The sequence below is a fragment of the Schistocerca nitens genome, chromosome 1, assembly GCF_023898315.1.
Source record: "Schistocerca nitens isolate TAMUIC-IGC-003100 chromosome 1, iqSchNite1.1, whole genome shotgun sequence".
Taxonomy (NCBI): domain Eukaryota; kingdom Metazoa; phylum Arthropoda; class Insecta; order Orthoptera; family Acrididae; genus Schistocerca; species Schistocerca nitens.
This window is the reverse complement of record NC_064614.1, coordinates 1096339111-1096362084: the sequence shown is the minus strand read 5'-3', so window position 1 is coordinate 1096362084 and position 22974 is coordinate 1096339111. Positions and strand designations below refer to the sequence as shown.

Below are 22974 nucleotides of genomic sequence, written 5' to 3'. Positions count from 1 at the left end.
GTGATACCTTGTCTCTGATGAAACACTTGCCATCAAGGACATCATACTGGATTCTATTACTTAAGAAGACTTCAAGCCATTAGTTTCTGCCACAGATCTGTGTACTAATTTTCACACATTCAATGAGGGGTGCTCAAAAAGTAATAGGGTTTTTTGTTTCTCTTAAAGAATCTTTATTTACTCATCAACTCCAACTTTGTCTCCTTCAATGTAATTCCTCTCAGATCATGTTTGTGCCAGTGCTTTATCCAATCTTGGAAGCACTTCTGGAACTCACTTTTCATTATGGTGTTCAGTTCCTTCAGCGATTCTGTTTTTATCTCATCAACGGAGGCAAAATGATATGCTTTCATGGTTCTGATCAGCCTCAGGAATAGAAAGAAGTCAGAGGAGACCACGTCCGGTGAACATGGTGAGTGAGGCAAGATAACAATTTTGCATTTTGCCAAAAAATCTCAAACAAGCATTGATGTGTGGGCAAGAGCATTATCGGGATGCAGTTTCCATGAGTGATTTTGAAGCATTTCTGGTCATTTACTTCAGACTGCTCTTTGACCATACGACCATAAGCCAGGAATTCGTGATGCATTATCCCATTGTAATTGACAAAAACAGTGAGAAGGACCTTCAGAAGTTACCAAACTTGAATTTTTTACGGTTGTGGCTCTTCAGGCAGTTTCCATTAGGACAGGGCTTAACAACTGGCCGGTTTTGAGCGCGAGTACTCGCGTCTGCTCAGGCATGCGCTCGCGAGCAGCTGCAAGGTCGCGGAGTAGGGAGGGAGGGGAAATGCGCGCGCACGTTTGAATAGGGCCGCAGCGTGCCTATTGAATTCGCCGACTGTGTAACGTTTAAAGTATTACGATCAGCTCTTAACAGTCACTTCGCTGGTTAAGAATCATGTGAAGTCGCCGTAGTGTAACCCCAACCATGCTTTCGCAGTTCAACCCCCATTGGGGGGAATTGTATCTGTTTACAGAAAAAGATGGTGTTGCAAAATGTTTAGTATGTCACAAAACGCTGAATTCTTTTACGAAATTTAATTTGCAGCGACATTATATGTCGTACCACGCGAAAGACTATGGACGTGGAAAATGTGATTGACCAGCTCGTGCACAGGAAGTTATTAAACTTAAAAGGAAGCTATCCGAAGAAGATCTGGACGACAAAAAAAAAAAACAAAAAATCAACTGAGGCAGCTCTCAGAGTGGGTTACAAAATTGCTTTGCTTTTAGCAAAATCCCTGCGCCCCTTAACTGATGGCGATTTAATAAAGGAATGTTTGGTAGTCGAAGCGGAACATTTGTGTCCATCTCAAGTTGAACAGTTTCGGATTGTGCTATTATCCAACATGACCATTATGCGTCGCATACAGGACATGGTAGACGACGTCCAGAGCCAGCTTGCAAATATCTGTAAAGATTTTATGGCGTATTCTCTAGCTCTGGACGAAAGTGTTGATATCACTGGAACAGCGCAGCTTGCCATATTTATTAGAGGTGTTAATAGAGATCTTCAGTTGAGGGAGGAGCTCCTCGATGTAGTAGCCATGAAGAACACTACAACCGGAGGTGATATTTTAAGTAGTGTTGAAGAAAGTGTTGAAAATATAGGATTGTTGTAGAATTCTTAGTTTCAGTATCTACAGATGGTAGAGGCATACACTAAGCTAATAAAATTATGTGGCACGTGTACATTCTCCTTTATTTGTTTCATTTGTCGCAGTAATAATTCGTGAGTGATATCCCTGCAGGTGGCCGCGGATTTACATCGACTGGCGGCAGCTGTTGTGTACCCCACGTGACTCTCCCCACTCTCCGCTCTGGTCCGGTAGTGGGGGGTAGCGTGCTCGCGCTGCTCAGTGCTCGCGCCTTGCTGCTCACAGCTTGCTCCGCGAGCACGTATGTTGTGAAGCCCTGCATTAAGATAACTGGGCCATGGTTTCAACGTCATACAAAAACACACATTTCGTCACTTGTTATAGAACCTTCTTTGGCATCATTCTGTTATTTCTGAGTGATGTCTACTCAATGTCGTTTTTGGTCTAAGTTCTATGGTTTCGGAATAAACTTTGAAGCTACACATTTCATGTCCAAAACAACTGAAAAAACTGCTTGGCCTGAGCCAAATGATATTCCAACATGATCAGCAACCTCTCTGATGGTGATTAGGATATTTTCCACATTGTCATAAGTAACTGATGTGCTAGGGCATCAGGGACAGTCGTCATCATCTCTCGAGCCTCTTTGAAACATTTATACCACTTGTGAACTCTTGTCTTACTCATAATGGATTCACCAAAAAGCACAATCAATATCTCAAATTGGTCCTGCACTTAATTCCACTTTTCAAGCAATACGTAATGCAAATTCTTTGAGACACCTTTTCCAACAGTATAAATTCACCAAGCACTCAAACAAATGTAATCTTTAACTGTCAACAATAAATAGACTAAATATTCAAAACAGCTGAAAATGCAAACATACATCAGAAACAAGTGTGTCAACAACATGATAAAAGCTTTTGAAAATCAGATGTATAAAACCTGCAAAATTAAAAAACTTCATATTACTTTTTGATCACAGCCCTTAAATCATGTAGAAAATACTAAAGTATTCTTCCTATTCTACTGCATATGCACAACAAGTAAAGTGGAAACAGTGCACTGAACAGCAGTTGATCAAGACACCAACCAGAGACACAAAACAGGACAGGAAATATAACTTTCTGTAAAAAAAAAAAAAAAAAGAGAGAAGAAAAAGAGCACAAAAAACCTGTTGTATAATGATGCAACCAGTAAAGTTTCGTCGTTTGCTCTCCTCCTTTGTGTCGCAATTGTGAAAGCCAGCAGTACATCTACAAGAATAGCTGTCAGTCAGCCAGGTGCAACTGGCTTTGTTTGGGTTATGCAGTTACTTTCAGTTGACCAGAAAGTTAAATAAAAATATATAATGTAACAACAATACTTTATGTGGAAGCATCAAAACAACTAATGAAATAAATTGGTTTCACTACCAGTTGGCAGATATTAATTATATTTAGTGATCACCTCAGCATCTGCACATTGGAACAGCCATCCTCAAGAATGTTGAATACTGGTCTGTAAAGTGCCAAGAATCACAAGATGACGCTACATTACATGTCTGTAAACTGCCAACAATCACAAGCTGACACTACATTACACATCTTATTTTGATTTGAACTTGGAATTGTGAAGGGGCGTACTTATCTATCTACGAGCCCTCGATCACGAAAGCTGAGATTCAGAATTGTCCAAGATGTGTTCATTTTAATCAAACTCAATATTTAAGATTTTCAGTGAGTAAACGCATTCTGTATACAGGGTATCCCAGAAGGAATGATCAATATACAGGGATATGACAGGAACAATCATTTGAAGCATGGACTTTAAAATGCATACCTCTGAGAGTTTATGTGCACTTATTCAATATAAGAGAAGCATTTCACAGTATGGAAGACGAACACATGCTCTTAGCTGCTTTGAATGATTGTTCCTGTCATATCCCTGAATACTGACCCTTTCTTCTGGGTGTGCCATCTAGTTTGGAAGTGTTCTTTATCTGTGAAAAATTACTGCTGATAGCGAATTGAAGTTATGTACGAGTGTTTCACTGCTTTAAAGTAGGTATTATAGATACACAGTCACATTATTCATCTAACAAATGACCAGGTATTATTGTTTATCTGAATTTAATTATACATACTATAAATTCTTTTTTCACTTTTGTTCTGAACAAAGTCACAAGTTGCTCAAGGTGAAATTCAACTGTTATGAAAGTAATGTCAATCTATGGGTCTAACCACTCTTACTTACAGAATCTTAACAACTCTATTTTGTATCACTCGTGCAAAATACATTTCATTCATTTCTACTCAGTGCAGGATATAATCATCAGTAATCACAGAGCAAGGCTGAAACAAAATACTGATGTGTTCAAAATATCACTAAACTGAATGGGAATACTAAGATCCAGTAACATTTGCTTTGTAACTAACTACCTATTTTGGTGATGGAAAGAGTACCACATTAACTATGATAAGGCTGCCACTGGTCACAGCAGAGCTTACGACTGATATTGTGTACCAACTGGTATGTTATGTACCAACTGGTATGCTATGGTCTTTTCTGACCTAGCCCGGCCTGGCAGTGAAATGCCTGTCACCATGTGTGCGGCAGTCAGCAATTTAAGAGTGCTAGATTACTGAGTGCATTCACTCAGTGCTACTTGGAATTATTCGTTGCACACAAATAGGCTGAAAGTTATAAATCAAAAGCACAATACTTTGTATGTTCTACAGTATCTATTTATTCTGTTAACCAGTTTCAGCTTTAAAGTCTGTATGTATGGTTGTCAAATTTTAAACACTGATTTATTTATTTATCTATTTATTCATTCATTCGTCAAAGCATCAAACTTCAGCATTCAAGATATACACATAACAACAATTATAAAGCAATTGCTAATTTTACATTAATATACATTAAAAGAATGTTAAACAAAAGAAAACACATTGAGTTACAGACAGGCAAAATGAAAAAAGGTGTTACACAATGAGCTTTTGGCCAAAGCCTTCTTCAGAAAAGGACACACATACGAAGCAGGAACATTTCATGCACACATGACTGCTATCTCTGGCCACTGCAGCCAGAATGCAGAATACTGTTCCTATCTCAACCTGGACTTTTCATTGTTTAAACAAAAGAAATGAAGACACACATGACAATCTAAGCAGCTATAACCCAATATTTGGCAATCACAATGCAGTAATCAGGTCATCAATGGTGCATCTTGCAGGACATATTCTACATTGATATAATTGCTCTGTAGTGTGCTGAACTGATAATGTGAGATAACCCCATTTCTACAGATTGTCTTTTGTCCTTGTGACCCAAGTTCTGAGCCTGTTTAGTTTTCTTCACATGGGTCTTTCTTGAGTAAAACCAGCACCTATATTTTCCAGTGGTGTCATCCAGTGGTATTCAGACCTCATCTTCCACATACATAATCAGGAACACATCAGTTACCTGTTGTTCCCATGAAACTTTTAATGGCCATCAGTTGTGAAGGAGGAGATTGGTGTGGTCATATAATGGGTGTTTATTGGAAGTAGATGACTTATACCTATCTCTGCATGCAGCTATCTCATGCCTGATGTCTGGAGGGGCAATTCCAGCTAAATGGTAGAGTTTACCACACAGTGTAAGTTTCAGACCTTCAGTAATTAGTCTACACGACTCATTAAGAGCAATATCCAGTAGATTAGTGAGGGCAGAATTACACCAAAAAGGATTAACATTCACCTAAAGTGAAACACAAAGATTAAGCTGTAATTTTAACTTTTTTTGCTGCTGCATCCCAGACTTAAATACCGATGATGGCCTTTTGACCCAAAAACTGGTTAATACACAGTATTGTGCTTTTCATTTACAATTATGAGCTTTCAACCATGAAGCGACAGAAGGATCAGTTAATGTGGTATAAGTATGCTGAACAGATATACACCATGGAATCTCATCTAGAAACTATTTTTAAAAAGCTAAAAACTGCACAACACATTGTGAGAGTTCAGTTAATTTATAAATTACCTCATTGCTGGTCTTCAACTCTAAGAAATTTAAATACCTACTTGCAGGACATGAGATGGTAATATGTACGGACAGCTGCCAACCTATTCTCTAAACGATACATAGGGTTGTTCATCAAGGGTGCTTCCATTGTATCTTGGTAGATGTAGCAAAAATTCTTGATTGCCACTTGCTAACTCGGTTGAACTTCTCAATATAAACACTCCGAATATGTATTAGTCATTGTAGTTCATGTGGTGTCACCGCCAGACACCACCCCTTGCTAGGTGGTAGCCTTTAAATCGGCCGCGGTCCAGTAGTATACGTCGGACCCGCGTGTCACCACTGTCAGTGGTAGCAGACCGAGCGCCACCACACGGCAGGTCTAGAGAGACGTCCTGGCACTCGCCCCAGTTGTACAGCCGACGTTCATAGCAATGGTTCACTGACAAATACGCTCTCATTTGCCGAGATGATAGTTAGCATAGCCTCAGCTACATTTGCTGCGACCTAGCAGGGCACCGTATTCAGTTGATATTGAGATTCTATTAATGTATCATCAAGAGCGATGTTCTACAAATGTGGATTAAAGTTAAGTATTCCAGAAGCTACGTACTTTTCTTTATAGCATTCATTACGTATCCTGTTTCAGACCTCACGCCAGCCTGCGTGAGTTTAAGCGCGTGCCTTTCGGCTTCCTCTCATTGTGTCTAGGCTGTCTTGTCTAGACACAACATATTTGACGACGAGTCTCAAACGAGGATTTAGCGTTCGTATTGCTCTAATTTACTTGTGTCATGGCTTCGCCACATTCTCCAGATGTACTGTCCGAATTTTATCGCTTGCAGAATCAGCAGACGCAGGCGTTATTGGATGCCCTTTGACAGCTCGTCCAGGGTCAACGTGCAATGCAAAATGATGCGGCAGCCGCCGCTCCACCACTACCGCAGCCACAACATGCAGTTGCACCACCTTTTCGACCGTTTGATGCGGCGATGGAAAGCTGAACGGAGTGGTCACGCCAATTTGGATTCCATCTCGCCGCCTACAGAATTCAAGGTAACGAGCGGCTGCCTCACTTATTGGCGTGTGTAGGGGTGCAGACGTACCGTGTGATAGTGAAATTATTTCCCCGCCACGACGTAGCAACTCTGTCCTACGAAGAAATTTTGTCTGCATTGGATGCATATTTCAAGGCATCAGTCAATGTAGTTGCAAAAAGGTATACGTTCTTTCGTACAAAACGTACGGCCGGTCAAACTAATTGGGAGTGGGTTGCAACTTTGCAAGGCCTTACAAGGGATTGTGCTTTTGAGTGTGAATGTGGACTCCCTTATTCAGATACTATGGTACGTGATGCAATTGCACAGAACGTTTCTGGTGTTCGTATACGGTAGCAAATTTTGAAACTAGTCAATCCCTCCCTTCAACAAGTGATAGACATATTGGATAGGCAAGACACACTTGACTTTGCTCAGGCATCTTTTGAAACTTCGCCAGCCATGTGTCATATTAACCGGCCCGCCGGGCGAGCTGCACGGAACAGTAAACAGCCCTCGCACTCGTCCGCGCAGCTGCCGCCTAGCCCTCCGCCACGTGTCCCGCGGCAGCAAGCAAATGCAGTGAAATCATGCCCGCGGTGTGCTACTAGACATTCGCGTGAAAGTTGCCCGTCACGCCAAGCTATTTGCTTCTTCTGTAATAAAAAAGGACATGTTCAGAGTGTTTGCCAGAAAAAGCTCAGATCGGACACTCACAACCATTCCAGGCCCTTTGCTTCGCACCGGAATCGAACCAAGTATACTCAGGCTCGTGAACCTTCGCCCATGGACATTCATGTAGTTAATTCCACTCCGCCCAGTGCCACTCTCTCTAAAAGTGACTGTGTGCGTCCCACAAAAAGTGTGCGTCGACGTCGCCGGAAATCACATCAATTAGCAAGTGATTCTGTACCAGTGTCTGTTCAAATTGCACGAGACAGTCGCTCTTGTCGTCAGCAGGACAATAAACTTTTTGTAGATTTGGTCATTCATGGCAACGTGATCCCATTCCAGCTCAATACCGGAGCTGCAGTTTCATTGATCAATAAAGACACGTACAAACAACTGGGCACACCTCCGTTGCGTGCCGCAAATGTTAGGACAGTGCAGCCTTCTTGCAACATACAAGGGACAAACAAAACTTGTGTCTTTTTACGTCCTTCGTTCTTCTTCTGCAGTGAACTTGTTTGGTTTGGATTTATTTCAGTTGTTTAACTTGTCTATAGTCAATCAGGTCCTATCAGTGAACCAGACTGTGCCTTCAGCCAGTGTTTCTAGTCTATGTGAAGAATTTGCAGACATTTTTGCACCGGGCCTTGGTTGCGCTCAGAACTATAAAGCACATTTGGAACTGAAAGTAAACGCGCAACCGAAATTTTTCAGAGCGTGCAATGTTCCCCACGCATTGCGTGATGAGGTCGAAAGAACATTACACGAATTGGAATCACAAGGTGTGATTGAACGTGTGCAGGCTTCTCTCTGGGCATCACCCTTAGTAATTTTGCCAAAACCTTCCGGAAACTTGAGACTTTGTGTGGACTTCAAGGCAACAGTGAATCCACAATTAGTGATTGCAACTTTTCCTTTACCCCGCCCGGAAGATCTTTTTGACAAACTGTGCCCGGGTAAATATTTTTCGAAGTTGGACCTAGCAGATGCGTACTTGCAAATACCGGTGGACGAGAACCCCAGCGAGTTTTGGTGGTTAACACGCATCTTGGTTTGTATCGATTCAAAAGACTGCCATTCGGGTGTGCATCCGCCCCTGCATTGTTTCAGCAATATCTGCAAACTGTTTGTGCGTCGGTCCCTACTACCGCAAACTATCTGGACGATATTGTGATCTCCGGAAAGACGGAAGAAGAACATTTAGCCAATCTCAGAACATTATTTCAGGTCTTGCGACAAAATGGTCTTTGCTTGCGGAAGGACAAATGTGTGTTTTTTGCTCGTGACTTACCCTATCTGGGCCATGTAATCAATGCACAAGGCATACATCCGAGTCCAGAGCACCTCCGTGCCATACAAGACTTGCCTTCGCCGCAGAATTTGAAGCAGCTACAGAGTGTGTTGGGAAAATTTAATTACTATCATCGTTATGTTCCCCATGCCTCTTCCATTTCAGCTCCGCTTCATCGCTTACGCCGTAAAGGTGTTCCGTTCGTCTGGACGACGGAATGCGAATGCGCCTTTCGCCAGTTGAAATCGGCGTTGCTTTCAAATACTTGCCTTACGCGATTCGATCCCCAGAAACCCCTTTTGTTGAAGGTAGATGCATCGGATTTCGGGATCGGTGCTGTGCTTGCGCACAAAGATGGCTCGCATGATCGCCCTATTGCATTTGTGTCCAAATTGCTCTCGTCTGCGCAAAGAAATTATTCACAGATAGAGAAAAAAGCTTTGGCTCTCGTATTTTGTGTTACTAAGTTCCACGATTTCTTGTATGGTCGTCACTTTACCATCATCACAGACCACAAACCTTTGACATCGCTTTTTCATCCGAACAAGCCTGTACCTCCACGTACAGCGCAGAAATTCATTCGCTGGTCTATTTTCCTCTCGCAGTACCGCTACGATATCTTGTATCGGTCCACTGCTAAGCACGGAAACGCTGATGCGTTGTCCCGTTTGCCTGTTGCTGAGGATAGAGCATTCAATTCTTCCGAACTTGCTTGCATGTTCATTGATGCGGAAACCGATGACGTGGTCGAATCGTTTCCGATTGATTTTCGTCGTGTAGCTACAGCCACAGCTGCTGACCGTGTCGTTGCTACCGTTTTGCATTTTGTTGCTACGCAATGGCCCTTGTCAAAGTCACGGATCGAGGATCCGTTGGTTCGACGATTTTTTGCTCACAAGGAGAGGCTTTTTGTTCGACGTGGTGTTTTGCTATTGTGTTCTGATAATGATCAGTCCCGAGTCGTGGTCCCACGTTCGTTACAGTCCTCTGTCTTACGGCTTCTCCACCAAGGACATTGGGGTATAGTGCCAACGAAACAACTTGCTCGTCGGCACTGTACTTGGTTTGGAATCGATGCTGCAATTACAACTATGTGCTCTTCTTGCATGGCGTGTGCCGAACAACAATCCGCCCCACCGCAGAAATTATTTGCATGGCCAAAAGCCACTTCCCCTTGGCAACGCTTACACATAGATTTTGCTGGTCCATTCTGGATTGCTAGATGGTTGGTTGTTGTCGATTCTTTCAGTAATTTTCCTTTTGTGGTCCGGATGGCTTCCACGACGTCATCTGCCACCATCCAAGCGTTATCCGCTATCTTTTGCATTGAAGCTCTTCCACAGACTATTGTTTCTGACAATGGCCCACAATTCATGTCCGCAGAATTTCAGTCATTCTGCAAGGCCAATGGTATTCAACATCTGACATCCGCGCCGTTTTATCCTCAGTCCAACGGTGCCGCTGAACGATTGGTCCGGACTTTCAAGTCGCAGATGTTGAAGTTGAAAGAGTCGCATTCTCGGGAGGACACGTTATTGCTCTCTTTGTCCTCGTATCGCTCTCAGCCCCGAGATGGTCGCTCGCCGGCTGGGTTGTTGCACGGTCGTCCTCATCGAACCTTGATGTCTTTGCTGCATCCGCCGCATCAGGTTCCTGTGCAGCGGCAGATGCCTGCTTTTGCTCCAGGCGACGTTGTACACTATCACAACTATCGAGGTTCACGGCGTTGGCTCGCAGGGCGCATTCTTCGCTGCCTCGGCCGCGCTATGTATCTGGTTTTGGGGGCCTCTGGTGAGGTGCGTCGGCATCTCAATCAGCTGCGCCTCTGTCGTCGCATGGGCTCTGCCGCTCCCCGTCTGCTTTCAGCGATGGTGCCGTCCGGTCGGCGCCCTGGGGACCCATCTACTGGCCCGCCTCATCCCCAGGTGTTACTGACGCTGCCTTCCATTTTGCCACATGGCGACGCGCCGCCGCCACCGCCTGTTCTCCCGCCGGCGACGCCCGCAGTGGACGCTTCGCTGCAGCCGCCAAGCGCCTCCCTGGGTCACGCACTGCCGATCGCTTCCCGTGACCAGCTGTCCTCCGACATGGAACTCTTACCCGCTCCGGACCAGATGTCGTCTTCGCCTGTCGGGTGCCCCGTTCTGATGGAGGTCCACCCTTCGGCCCCTCCTGTCTCTTTACGGGTGTATACACCGCATGTTGGCATGCAACCTGGACTAGGTTTTCAGGCGTTTCCTAGCTCCCCTCGGACCGAATGGCCGGGTGCGGGTGGCACAGCCTTGCCTGTTATTAGGCTCCCCACCTCATCGCATACGTCAACATGGGGTCCTCCCCACGGCGGGCGGAAGCCTTATAACACCACCGTTCGCCGATTTGTGGGGGAGGAATGTGGTGTCACCGCCAGACACCACCCCTTGCTAGGTGGTAGCCTTTAAATCGGCCGCGGTCCAGTAGTATACGTCGGACCCGCGTGTCACCACTGTCAGTGATAGCAGACCGAGCGCCACCACACGGCAGGTCTAGAGAGACGTCCTGGCACTCGCCCCAGTTGTACAGCCGACGTTCATAGCAATGGTTCACTGACAAATACGCTCTCATTTGCCGAGATGATAGTTAGCATAGCCTTCAGCTACATTTTCTGCGACCTAGCAGGGCACCGTATTCAGTTGATATTGAGATTCTATTAATGTATCATCAAGAGCGATGTTCTACAAATGTGGATTAAAGTTAAGTATTCCAGAAGCTACGTACTTTTCTTTATAGCATTCATTACGTATCCTGTTTCAGACCTCACACCAGCCTGCGTGAGTTTAACGTGCCTTTCGGCTTCCTCTCATTGTGTCTAGGCTGTCTTGTCTAGACACAACAGTTCAAATTCTGTTTTTACTTTTGATAAAGTGAACCCTGGTTATACAATGTCATCTCATAATTCCGTGGCTGCTTAGTTCATTAGAAACGAAATTCCAATGATGTTGCTATAAGAAGAGTTATTTACAAACAGAAATCACAGTACATGAAAAAGTCAGCTTGAAAGTATATATTACTCAAATTTGTTGTATTTCACTTTTTGTGCCTTTGGTTGCACAGCTTCCTTATGCTTCAGCATCATACATTTGTTTGTCTTGGGCACTGAATAGTAATGACAGTACTATCACTTACTTCAGTAAAATCAATACTTCTGGAGAGCCTGAACTATTTAAGTCCTGCCTGGTTCATTATGACTTACAGTAATAGTACTGTTCCTTTGATGCCTAAATCTTCCTCATTGATGCTAAATCTTGCTATCAGTTTTTGGTTTGATGTACCAGTATTGTTTAAACTTCTGCCAGTTGATCGCACACTGGGGTTGCCGCAAGTGAGGGTCTAGTTAACTTACAAATTACCTTGAAGCTGGTCTTCGGCTGCAAGAAGTCCGTGAACCCCTGACTCGATAATTCTGTAGAAGAGTTCAACTTCTACCAAAACCAGAACATATTAATTCTAACAATGGAAAATTCAGGATGGAATGTAACAATGTTATGAGAAGGACAGTTGCTACTCACCATATAGTGGAGATGCTGAGTCACAAGACAGGCACGACAGACTGCAGTTGTGTGTGAGTCACGTTTGCGTGAGCATCAGTGTGAGTGTATTGTTGGTGAAGGCCTTAATGGCCAAAAACTATAATTCTGAGAGTCTTCCTGTTGTACATATTAAATCTGATTTATAGGAAGGCTTTTATTGTGTATTTAATTATAAAAGTTGCTCAGATGTTAAGTATCATTATTGTTATAGTCTTATGGTAATTGGTATTCCTTGACCCCGTGGCTTTTTCAGAAAAGTCTTTGCCACCTCTGATTTATTTGCATATCAGGACACCAAGCACAGCTTTAATTTTCTTGGGGCAGCATGGAGCCCACCCTGAATACCTCAGACAAATAAAAAAACATACAAAACAAGACTTGCTCCTTAATAAGTCCTCTTATAATAAGGAAACAAAAGTTCTGGATGATTTCCTAGGTAACAAATGAACAGGGCTTCTGTTAATAGAGCTTGCTCATTTATATTCAAAATTTGTACAAGATTTCATCCTCAATCAATTACATGATTTGTTTCTAAAAATTTTGGCTACGAAACACCTGGAAAATCTCATTCCCTCACGACATTAATAGTCTGAAACTTTTTCAATTTTAAACCATTGTTTTAAAAAGAAACTGAAGTCATTTTTGCTTCGCAATTCACACCCCAGCAACAGACCCAATAACTAAATATGCATTTAAGATTAAGCCAGTCGTGTCCATATATATATATATATATATATATATATAGGGTGAACCCAAACTTTTGGTGTTACATACCACTCCAAAGGAATGATGTGAATCCTTATATATTCTTACCAGTCAATGATACTTGCAGGTAAAAAACTTTAAATGACTAATAACAGAGGAAAGCATAAATATTGTGCAGATTCATTATTTCATTTGCATGTTGAAAACCGTGCTGAGGGACAGTGCATGTCTTCACAATGTTCTTAGTAGTTTCCTTGAGTTTAAATACCTGCACAGACACAAATATAGGTGCTCTTAGCACCAACAGCCTATTTTGGATAAGCCTGAAGTCCTTTGACAGTATGTATTTGTTGGCTACAGTTATGATGTTTACTCAAACAAATGAAATGTTAATGAAGTATCATTCAGATTTATTCATTCTTTCGACATATGTCTGCATAGAGATTTTAAAAAGAAATTTGATATCCATTTCAATTGTATGTGTACATGGAAAATAAAGTCCAGGATGCAATGTGCGGCTTCATTTGTCTGAGACTGCAGTCATGTGTGCGAGCTGCGTTTGTGCTAGAGAGAGAGAGAGAGAGAGAGAGAGAGAGAGAGAGAGAGAGAGTGAGTTTGTGAGTGTATATTTTTGACGAAGGCCCTACCAGCCAAAAACTTTATTTGTGACAGTCTTTTTATTGTGCCTATTTCAACTCGGCATCTCTGCTTCTTTCATAAATACGTTCCTATATTATTGAAGTAAAGCAGCACTATTACATTTCCAAACAACAATAACTAAGCAAGGAGGTTAAGTCTGTCATAAACAAACATGGCAAACTCAACTGACAAAATTTCTGAAGTAGTTCTGAGAATTTTGGTATAAGGGGCCCTTGGTCTCCAGGGGCTCATTACAAACGACATCACGTTTGGATGTTTTACCTGAATTATGTTTATTAATGTGAAAATACCTTCACAACAGTGAAAAAGACTTTATTAATATGCAATCCCCAATACAACATGAAACACAGAGTAATGCAACAACCCTCATATGCAAAAGTAACAGGGTGTAGTTGGCTTCACAGCGTCATAAGGGCCAGGAAATCTAACAATACGCAATTACTCTGTAAGGAGTGCCAGATACCAGGGGTCCTTCATACCAGAATATGTAGAAATATCTCAAAGGAAATCCGAGTCATTCACAGGATCTATAATGCCATTAATATCTTCCCTTCTGGAAGTATTTCATTAATTTACAACATCTTTATGACTCTAATTTGCCAGGTACGTCAGGGTCCTCCTTTCCCAAACCCTCTACCTCAGTGACGGAGTATGGATTCACCCTGTAAATAGAACCTCACTGTGAAACTGCATTTAATTTATAAGCTAATCAGCATGTTCCTGAACAAAACAAGATATTAATGAAACTGATTAATGTTAACCAATAGCACTGCTGTGCTGTTGTTTACCTGTACTACCCACTGAGCCTTTCCTAAATACTTGCTAAAAATCCTTACCTAGCATGTGATCCTCCAGACTTTCAGTCAAAATTTCAGGTTCACAAGTTTGTCCATTTGCAGCGGGTTTTTCCAGTATTTCGAATGCCTCACTGGTTGTATTAATTACATATCAAATGCAGATTTCATTGCACTATATTTGGGCTCAACCAAACTATGACTGGTGTAAGCTGCAGGCTGCCTCAGTGATTATCTTCTGGTGCTGTTAAACAATAGAACAGTCAACAAATTCACATCCTGCGGAAAGGCTATGCCAAAATGTAAAAATTTTAAGGAAAATCTCTTAAAATAAAACTCTTCACTAAAACACCTCTTTGTCATACCACATTTTCCTTAAACTTTCTATATTTAGGCATAACTTTTCAGTGGATTTGAATTTCTGTTCAGGCTTTATAACGACAACGGAAAGCTGCTGAATTTTTCTTTTATCTGAAAGGAAATCTTTGTCTTTCATAGATCCTATAAGTCTTTGCTCCTGAAGTATTTCATTAATTTATGAAATCTTTATGACTTTCTGTCATTTTCAGCTAAACCAGGGTCCTACTCTCCCAAAACCTCTACATTTCACTGGATTACCTTAAACTTATGTAGCTGTGTATTACCTTATATGTGATGATGGACTTACCCAGCATTGAAGAAGACCAAACTGAAAAGTACCAGAGTGATTTTAAAATTGAGTAATACGACATATTATTTTCTAACTTGATTAAAATGAATTTATAATTTTTTGTTTGGTTTTCAACAATAAAGTCATGTATACTTGTATGATATAAATACTTAAGACAATATTAACATCAACTGGGCAAAAAGGAACAAACACACATTTTTCTTTGTAAACAGCAAATTATTTTTTTCCATTTTTATGCATCTGGAGAACATGTGAAAATAATGTTAAATGATTACAATACATATTTACACGCTGAATTCCAGCACAGCACATCCACCATTGACGTCAAAATACAGTTATAAACTATATGCATGTGTATGACATCCATTAAAGCCTTGAGAATAGATTCTTGACTGAGCATACGGAATCCACTGTTAACATCAGTGACAAAATCATTTAAAAAATGCCCGACTACTAGTGACTAAAATATTATGCCATAAAAAAGCTTACTAATTTAACTTTCGTTTCTCCACTGTAAGGTGTATTTCTATCCACGTGTATGTTATCTTTCAATTCTGATCAAATTAGGGAAGTCTGTACATTACATAACAATTTGGAAGAAAGATTGAGCACATCAGACTGAGGTTAGTACTTAGCTTCACAGTATCCATACAACAATGCAATGACTCTTTTCTCATTTCTTAGTGAGTGAGCATTATGTGAGGGTTGGTATTAACAAACACATTAAAATTTAAGACATTTTACATCACTGAAGAAAAATAGCTACAGGATGGAACGGCTAAAGTTACAGATGAAAAGAACATAATAAAGACATATGAATAGTAACAAATTTCACAGTTGCAAGCAAATAACTTGCTAATGACTTGACTTTTCATGTCACTTATCTTCCTTTCACCTTTGGGGTAAAAACAATGCCCAACTCTTATCTAAGAACATGTTCTAAACGGGAAAAGCTTTGGCTCACTTAGCAACTCTGTGCACTGCATATCATGTGCACTGCATATCATAATGGCTGATTTTACTTTTTTCCCTTATTGCACAACCATCCCAATCTTAAATTTCTCAAATTTTATGTTTCCTTTCATTCATTCTGTTGCATAAAAAAAAATTAAGCTCTACAAATCTTTTTAGACCTATTATTGGATACTTCTGATTTGTCTGAGATCATTACCAGACAGTACAGAAGATTTTTAAACAAATATGCAATTGCCTTACGAATTCTTTGGCAGCAGAAGAATTATCACTTATGTGAGAAACATCACAATGACGGACATTGTGCATAGTGAAACTGCAAAAGAAAGGTCTTCCTTGAAACAAAAAAACTAGAATTTCAGGCCCAGGCAATTTTGTTATATACGGCTGCATAGCGCGTCTAGTAGTTGCGCACCACAGCTTCACAGAGTTGTGAGAATACATGGAAATTATTTAGCAATACATGCAAAGTGAAAGTGTCTTTTAAGTACCCGTAAAAATTTGTGTCTTTTACTGAAATATCTAACGAACATATTCAACCAAGTACTGGTTCATTCCATTAGTTCTTGTTTAATTATCATCTTACATATGCTTTAATTTATTTTATCTTTCTTCAACCTCAGAATTTTATGAAGGGAGTACACCATAAGCATCATAAGAGGCTTGCACTGTAACTTTAAGAGTTGGAACTTCAAAAAATTTTAAGAAGTGGCTGCATGAGAAATGATTCCATACAGCATCTTCTTGCACATTTTTAGGTAAATGTCACATCCATAAGTATATTCTATGTATCGAAGTAATTAATGTTTTATCAATTTTCTTGCAATAGAAAAACTATGCAATTTTAATTGAAGTATTTAACATTATTTCACTTCAGTTATTTAAGCACCACTATTCTACATTTAATATATTGAGCAAGTGAATTGTGTTCAATTACACCACAGTAAAAGAATGAAACAGTGTGAGATGTGAACTTGACTGCAAAAGAACAGTAACACATACAGTTTAGTTACAGACTCACTCTTAACAAACAAACAAGTACTACAAAATTCTAATGAAGTTGAACTTTTCATTTTGACAACCACTGAATTTTTTTGTTAGCATGGTGTGTGCAGGAGGTTGAGTTAGTCAGTCCTTCACTTCACATATCATGAAATGTGGTGAACTACTACTTCCATCAGTACAGAAAGACAAAGGATTAGGTTCTCATATGTACATAAGTTGCAATTTAACAAATCAGTGACAGAAAGAATCAAATCATCTTCAACTGACAGAATAATTACATCTATAAACATTATTTAGTGATTACTTTTTATGTCTGTTAACATCTCCACAATATACATTTCTGTAAGGGGGTGGGGCGTTGGAGGGGGGGGGGGGGCATAAAGGGCTGGTTAGTTTAATCAGTGTCAGAACAATGAATAATTTCCTTAACTGAACTCTTTCCAATACAATAAGTATAACCACTAAAACTACACAGTTCCTCAGTCCGCTAGTTCCATTTGTTTTACTGTATTAAAAAAGCAACAGAAACAGCAGAAACAAAATCGTAAAGTACCAATATGTTACACAAAAACTTAGTAATCTTCATTTTTCTTCATCTATTTCATACATCCACCCACAGATGGCATTTTCTTGTTATTTAAATTTACACTTCACTTAAGAAAGGGAGAGAAAGACTGGCAAAGTCATTTACACCAAAATATTATGATTATATGGAAATATGTTATTGAACACTTGGTGCTTTGTATGGACAGCGCAACAGTAGTTTCTCACAGTGGAAATGGGGGACATTTGTACTCAGTATTATGTAACGCTGTTACAGTTACCAAAACAACAATTTGGACAGCAAGTGATAAATTTAGTAGTAATCACTGCAAAACACAACATAAAAATATAAAACTACATAAAAAGATTATATTTGCCTAGTAAGTTATTAATGACTAAAACTCTGATTTTTCTATTACCTAGTTAACTAAAATTGTACACTAAGTAAACTGCAACTAACACAAATTACATTAATTTGTGCATAAATTTAGAATTCAAAAATCACAGTCTATATTTGTAACAACATTAAAAGTTAACATTTTGTCATTGTATAATCAAGGCCTCACATTTCAGCTGCTATTACTATAACTTATTAGACTTCTGTAAAACAAAGAAGTTATTTAAGACATTATGCTGTTAATTTCTAAGACCCTCTCTTATCCTTCAGTTATGTCCAAAGCATTTTTCAGTCACATGACAAAATTTTGATGTGACTTGGGAAGGATTGCGTTTTAAACTGCAGCACTGGCAACGTTATAGAAATAAAAATTATCAGACTTACATTCAAGATCACAGTATTCAGAACTGAGATGTAAATGAAATCTTAAGTTTTACATGTTTTAAGTGTGTACTGATACTGTACAGAAAAACTGAGTATATTATAGAATCAACTATCAGATCATCATGTAACTTTTTCACCACTCAGAAATATGCTATTCCACTTGGGCAACAACAAAACACAAACAATGAAATATACAAATGAATAGGTATGTACAACGGATTTATAAATGAATGTCTTCACTGTAAACTTAAATCTACACTTAAAAAAATAGGCAATCACAAAACAGGCAAGTTTTCACTATTTCAAATAGTTTTTAATACAAAGCAGTGTATTCTTAACAATTCTCATTTTTCATACCATTCATGTTTAAGTTAATAGCAGCAACAACACTATACGAATGGACATATGGAACTCTTTGACGTGAATGTGTACTTGCTTTCAGTGATGCACCTGTACATCTTGCAGTATAATCAAGATTTCTTAAAATCCCAAGTGACATTCAAAGCAAGCTATGTTACATTTATCGCATATATCTGTTACAGACTAACATCACCATACTCAGCATTCCATCGTTCGTAAGCTGACAAGCTCAAAGGAGAAACACTGCGTCGAATCCTCTTCAGAGAGTCAACAAAGTCTTGAAAATTTATGTTCCGTACACTGTTAGGGTCCATACACCGGACTTGCTCAGGGTTAAGTTCTGAAATAAAGGTATTGCACAATTTAGTTATTTTTCTAAGTTACCACAATTCATTCCTTATCAGTAGTTGTAAGAATTCTTCCCAACATTTGGGCGGCATTGTAGTTACTACATTTTGGCACTTTGGATACCTCTCATTCTGTTACCTATTTTAATCTTTTATAGTCCCATAACAAAATTGCACAATCTGTAAGACGCATATCCAGTGAAACTTCCTGGCAGATTGAAACTGTGTACTAGACAGAGACTCGAACTGAGGACTTACCTTTCGCAGCAGGCCAGTACTGGCAAGTAAAGCTGTGAGGTTGGGTCATGAGTCGTACTTGGGTAGCTCAATCGGTAGAGCACTTGCCTGCAAAAGGCAAAGGTCCTGAGTTTGAGTCACAGTCTGGCACAGCTTTAATCTCCCAGGAAGTTTCATATCAGCACACACTCCACTGCAGAGTGAAAATCTCATTTTGGATGCATAAATAAATATACATCATATGGTTGGAAAAAAAAAAATTATTCAAAATTTTGTAAATCCTAACTGCTATTCTTTATTTTCATTTAAACCGATAAATGATGAAACATATTATTGATCTTACAATAATTAGACAAGAAATAAATATGCACACACTGCACATTTCAGTACTGATTACAGAGGAACCAGCCAGAAAATATTATAAGACTGAGGATATCTAAAATGAATGTAACCTAATAAAATACAGATCTTGTCAACTTTCATGTGGATACGAGTACCAAAAAATATTTACCAAAGAAAGAACAAAACATTCTTTATTCACAAATGGAGGGAAGAAGATTATTTGCAGATTAAATAAAAAATAATTGTGTAAGATGGCGTTCTTGTTTTGCAAGCAGACAGGATTTGTGTTGGTATTTGAATGAAATTTCAAGGTAAAAAGACTGTAACGGGAATTAACACCCCAGACATTAACCCTAGCAATACCAACACATTTTCAATAATGCACAGTTTACGCTCACCACAAATTCATTAATTGTTGTCAACTTATATAAACAACATACTTTTTAAGACGGTTGTGATGTGTAAATATGGTCCAGAACATGAAAATATCTTTTAGCACACACTTGGCAATATCATCACAATTTCAATAATGCGTAGTACTATGACCACCACCAAAAAATTTTTAAAAATGCAAATTTCGTTAATTCTTGCTTACATTTACTCAGAACATACTTTTTAAAGATATCAACAATACAGCAAAAGACAGACTGCTACTTACCATAAAGGAGACATGTCAAACTGCAGGCAGGCACAATTAAAAAAGACATTGTGTCTTAAGTGTGCCTGTCTGCAACTTCACGTCTTCTTTGCCGTTAGTAGCAATCTGTCTTTTCCTACATTGTTGATATTCCTACCTGGAGTTTCCATTGTCTGATTTTTAACAGATATGTTAATGTATAAATAATGTCCTGAACCTGAAAATATTGAATGCGACATGCACTGGGAAAAGTGACATTTATTAATAAGACTTAAATTTTTGGGTTACGTTTAGCTAAAAAATTTAAACTTATGGAATCTGGTAGAGTAATTCACTGAAAACAACAAATATTTTTTCTCAAAATTTTAAAATATAAAGTACCTGACTAGATTATAATATTTTCAAAAGTTGGGCACAAAGTAACGCTACCCCATGGTGTTGCGAGAGCTAAGTGTTTAGAGAGAGGCACTCCTCTCCCTTTTTCTTAACAATTACGTACAAGAATGAGTCATAACACACACAAAGCCTTTTATGAAACCTTGCCAAACACAAGTTATAACCAGAAGCATGTTTCTTGGTAACTTACAGACACAATTTGCAATTCTCCAGAAACTTCTTATGCATCATGCTGTAGTGAATGAGTCCTTAGGTATTAAGAGCAAGTAGCTGAAGTTGTAAAACTGCACAATATGTGCACCTGTAAGAATGACAATGTCAGCAGGGACACTAGGAAGCAGGAGAGACTGTGTTTTTGTTGTCAGGGTAGCATGGCTACGTGACTGATAACAGAAGCTTCTAGAAAGAGCCAACATCAGAAGGACAACATGTGATCATATGGGAGGTGCATCAATGTGAGCCTTTATAAATGGCCTAAAGGCCTAACATGTTATATCTGTGGAAAGCAAGGGCATGACTGTCATACATGTTGATGGGAACAGGGTCTTGAAGCAGTGCCTGGAAAAAAAATAAAAATGGATGGGCTATCAAAATAAGAATGAGAAAATGCAGATGGATAGAATGAGAATGTGAAGGGTGGTACAATGAAACAGACTTTCTAATACCAGTAAAATTCTCACAACCTACTTTGTTGGGGAGCAGCGCACTGTGCTCAGAGTCAAGACTCATAAGTGCGTGTTTTATGTTTAATAAGAGGGGCCACTATGCAAGACAATGTAACAAGTGTGGGTTGTCGGCAAAAACTAATTATAAGAGGCCATAAAACTGAAAGGGAGCGTAATGGGGTAGTCGCATCGTGTCTTGTTGGGCAAAATATTTCTTGTTGGTGCATGAACAAGAACAATAGAATTGTAGTGCAGAAATAGAAAATGGAATCCTATCAGGTTTCTGATAGATAGTGGAATACTAATAAATCTAGTTTAAAAAAAGTTTTGTGGAACATTTGGATGTGTGGTCCACATGAAGGTTTTAGGGCAACAGCAATCATTAATACTGTTGCTAAGATGGAAGGTGCTGTAGATACTGAACTGCAGGTAGCAAGGAGTGAAGCACAGAGTTCATATTATTGGGGCAAAGGTAGATCTGTCATTTGAGAGTCCATTACAAAGAGATTTCTAACTAAATAGAATGTCGTGATAGATTATAGTGCAAAAAGCTTATGGATTCATGGGAAGCAAATTGAGTTACACACAGGATGGTAGCAATAGCTCCCAGAAAGAGAATTTCATAAAAAAAGATTTTAGTGAAAGTGCAGTAGTAGTTGCTGAGAAGTAAAATGTTAATGTGGAAGGGGTATGAGCTGTGAAAAAACAAGAGCTGGTTCAATGGCAGTAGGAGCCACAGGCAGACAATGTTAATTTGGTTGTCATTGGAGCTGTGAAGTCATGGAAATATCGTAGTGTGAGGAATACCAAGAGAGACTAAATAGGAAGAGAGCAAGGGCTGATAATGGGTTTCAGAGAGGAACAAACTTTTGAGTGTGTGTAAATGTAAGAAAAGTGTTGAAAGGTATCACTACAAAACAGGAACTAAGACCAGGAAATTATGTACCCAAAGCACCGCTAGTGCTAAAAAATGGCACCTGTAAAACGAGTGTGATAAATGTAACAGAAGAAAGTATAGTGATGAAGTGTCAAGTGCTGATAGCAGAAGTAGTGCCACTCACAAAGGTGTCTGAAGTGGAACAAGTGATGACAGTACAGAAAGAGAAAATCCAGGGCCAGTAAATTAAACAATCACCTCAGAGTCAAGCATGTTGATAATGAAGAAAGAAACGTGATAATGGAAATGTGCATGACATACACTGATGAGCCAAAAATTATAACCACCTGTTTAATAGCAAGTTATTCCACTTTTCAAACCGAGTACAAGAGAGATTCTGTCTGACGTGGATTTTTCAAGTCCTTGACAGGATTCCAGGAGTATCTATCCTCGGAGACCACATCCACTCCTGCATGCAGTTTGCTTTTCCTTGGCAAGACGGCATCTACCAGCAGGACAATGCAACATGTTGCACAGCCTGCAGTGTATGTGAATGGTTCGAAGAGCACCAGATGACCTTACTGTACTCCCCTAGCCACCACACTTCCTGGATTTAAACCCTATCAAGAATCTATGGGACCACCTCGATTAAGCTGTTCTGCCATGGATCCTCAAGTGACCATGGATCCTCAAGTGAGAAACCTAGCATAGTTGGCCATGGAACTGGACTCTGCATGGCTCCACATCCCTCTTGGTTTCTGCCAGAACCTCATTGACTCTCTACCTGCACATCTCACAACAGTCCATGCTGCAAAAGGTGGTTATTCAGG

The 22974-nt window shown here is 39.8% G+C and overlaps 2 protein-coding genes across 3 annotated transcripts in view; one reads left to right on the top strand and one right to left on the bottom strand.

Moving 5' to 3' along the window:
* LOC126198717 (mediator of RNA polymerase II transcription subunit 29) overlaps positions 1–18957 on the top strand; it is a 72510-nt gene extending 53553 nt beyond the window's left edge. Inside the window, exon 6 of the transcript XR_007540096.1 lies at positions 18826–18957. The gene's annotated coding sequence lies outside the window, so the exon portion shown is untranslated. The remainder of the gene's footprint in view (positions 1–18825) is intronic.
* The window catches only part of LOC126198708 (spastin), a 524519-nt gene continuing 516612 nt past the window's right edge, over positions 15068–22974 (bottom strand). The window contains exon 8 of one of the 2 annotated variants that reach the window (XM_049935226.1): positions 15068–18983. In XM_049935226.1, the coding sequence (XP_049791183.1) occupies positions 18820–18983 (164 nt within the window). In that variant the 3' untranslated portion in view covers positions 15068–18819. The remainder of the gene's footprint in view (positions 18984–22974) is intronic. The other variant, XM_049935217.1, reaches the window with a different exon arrangement.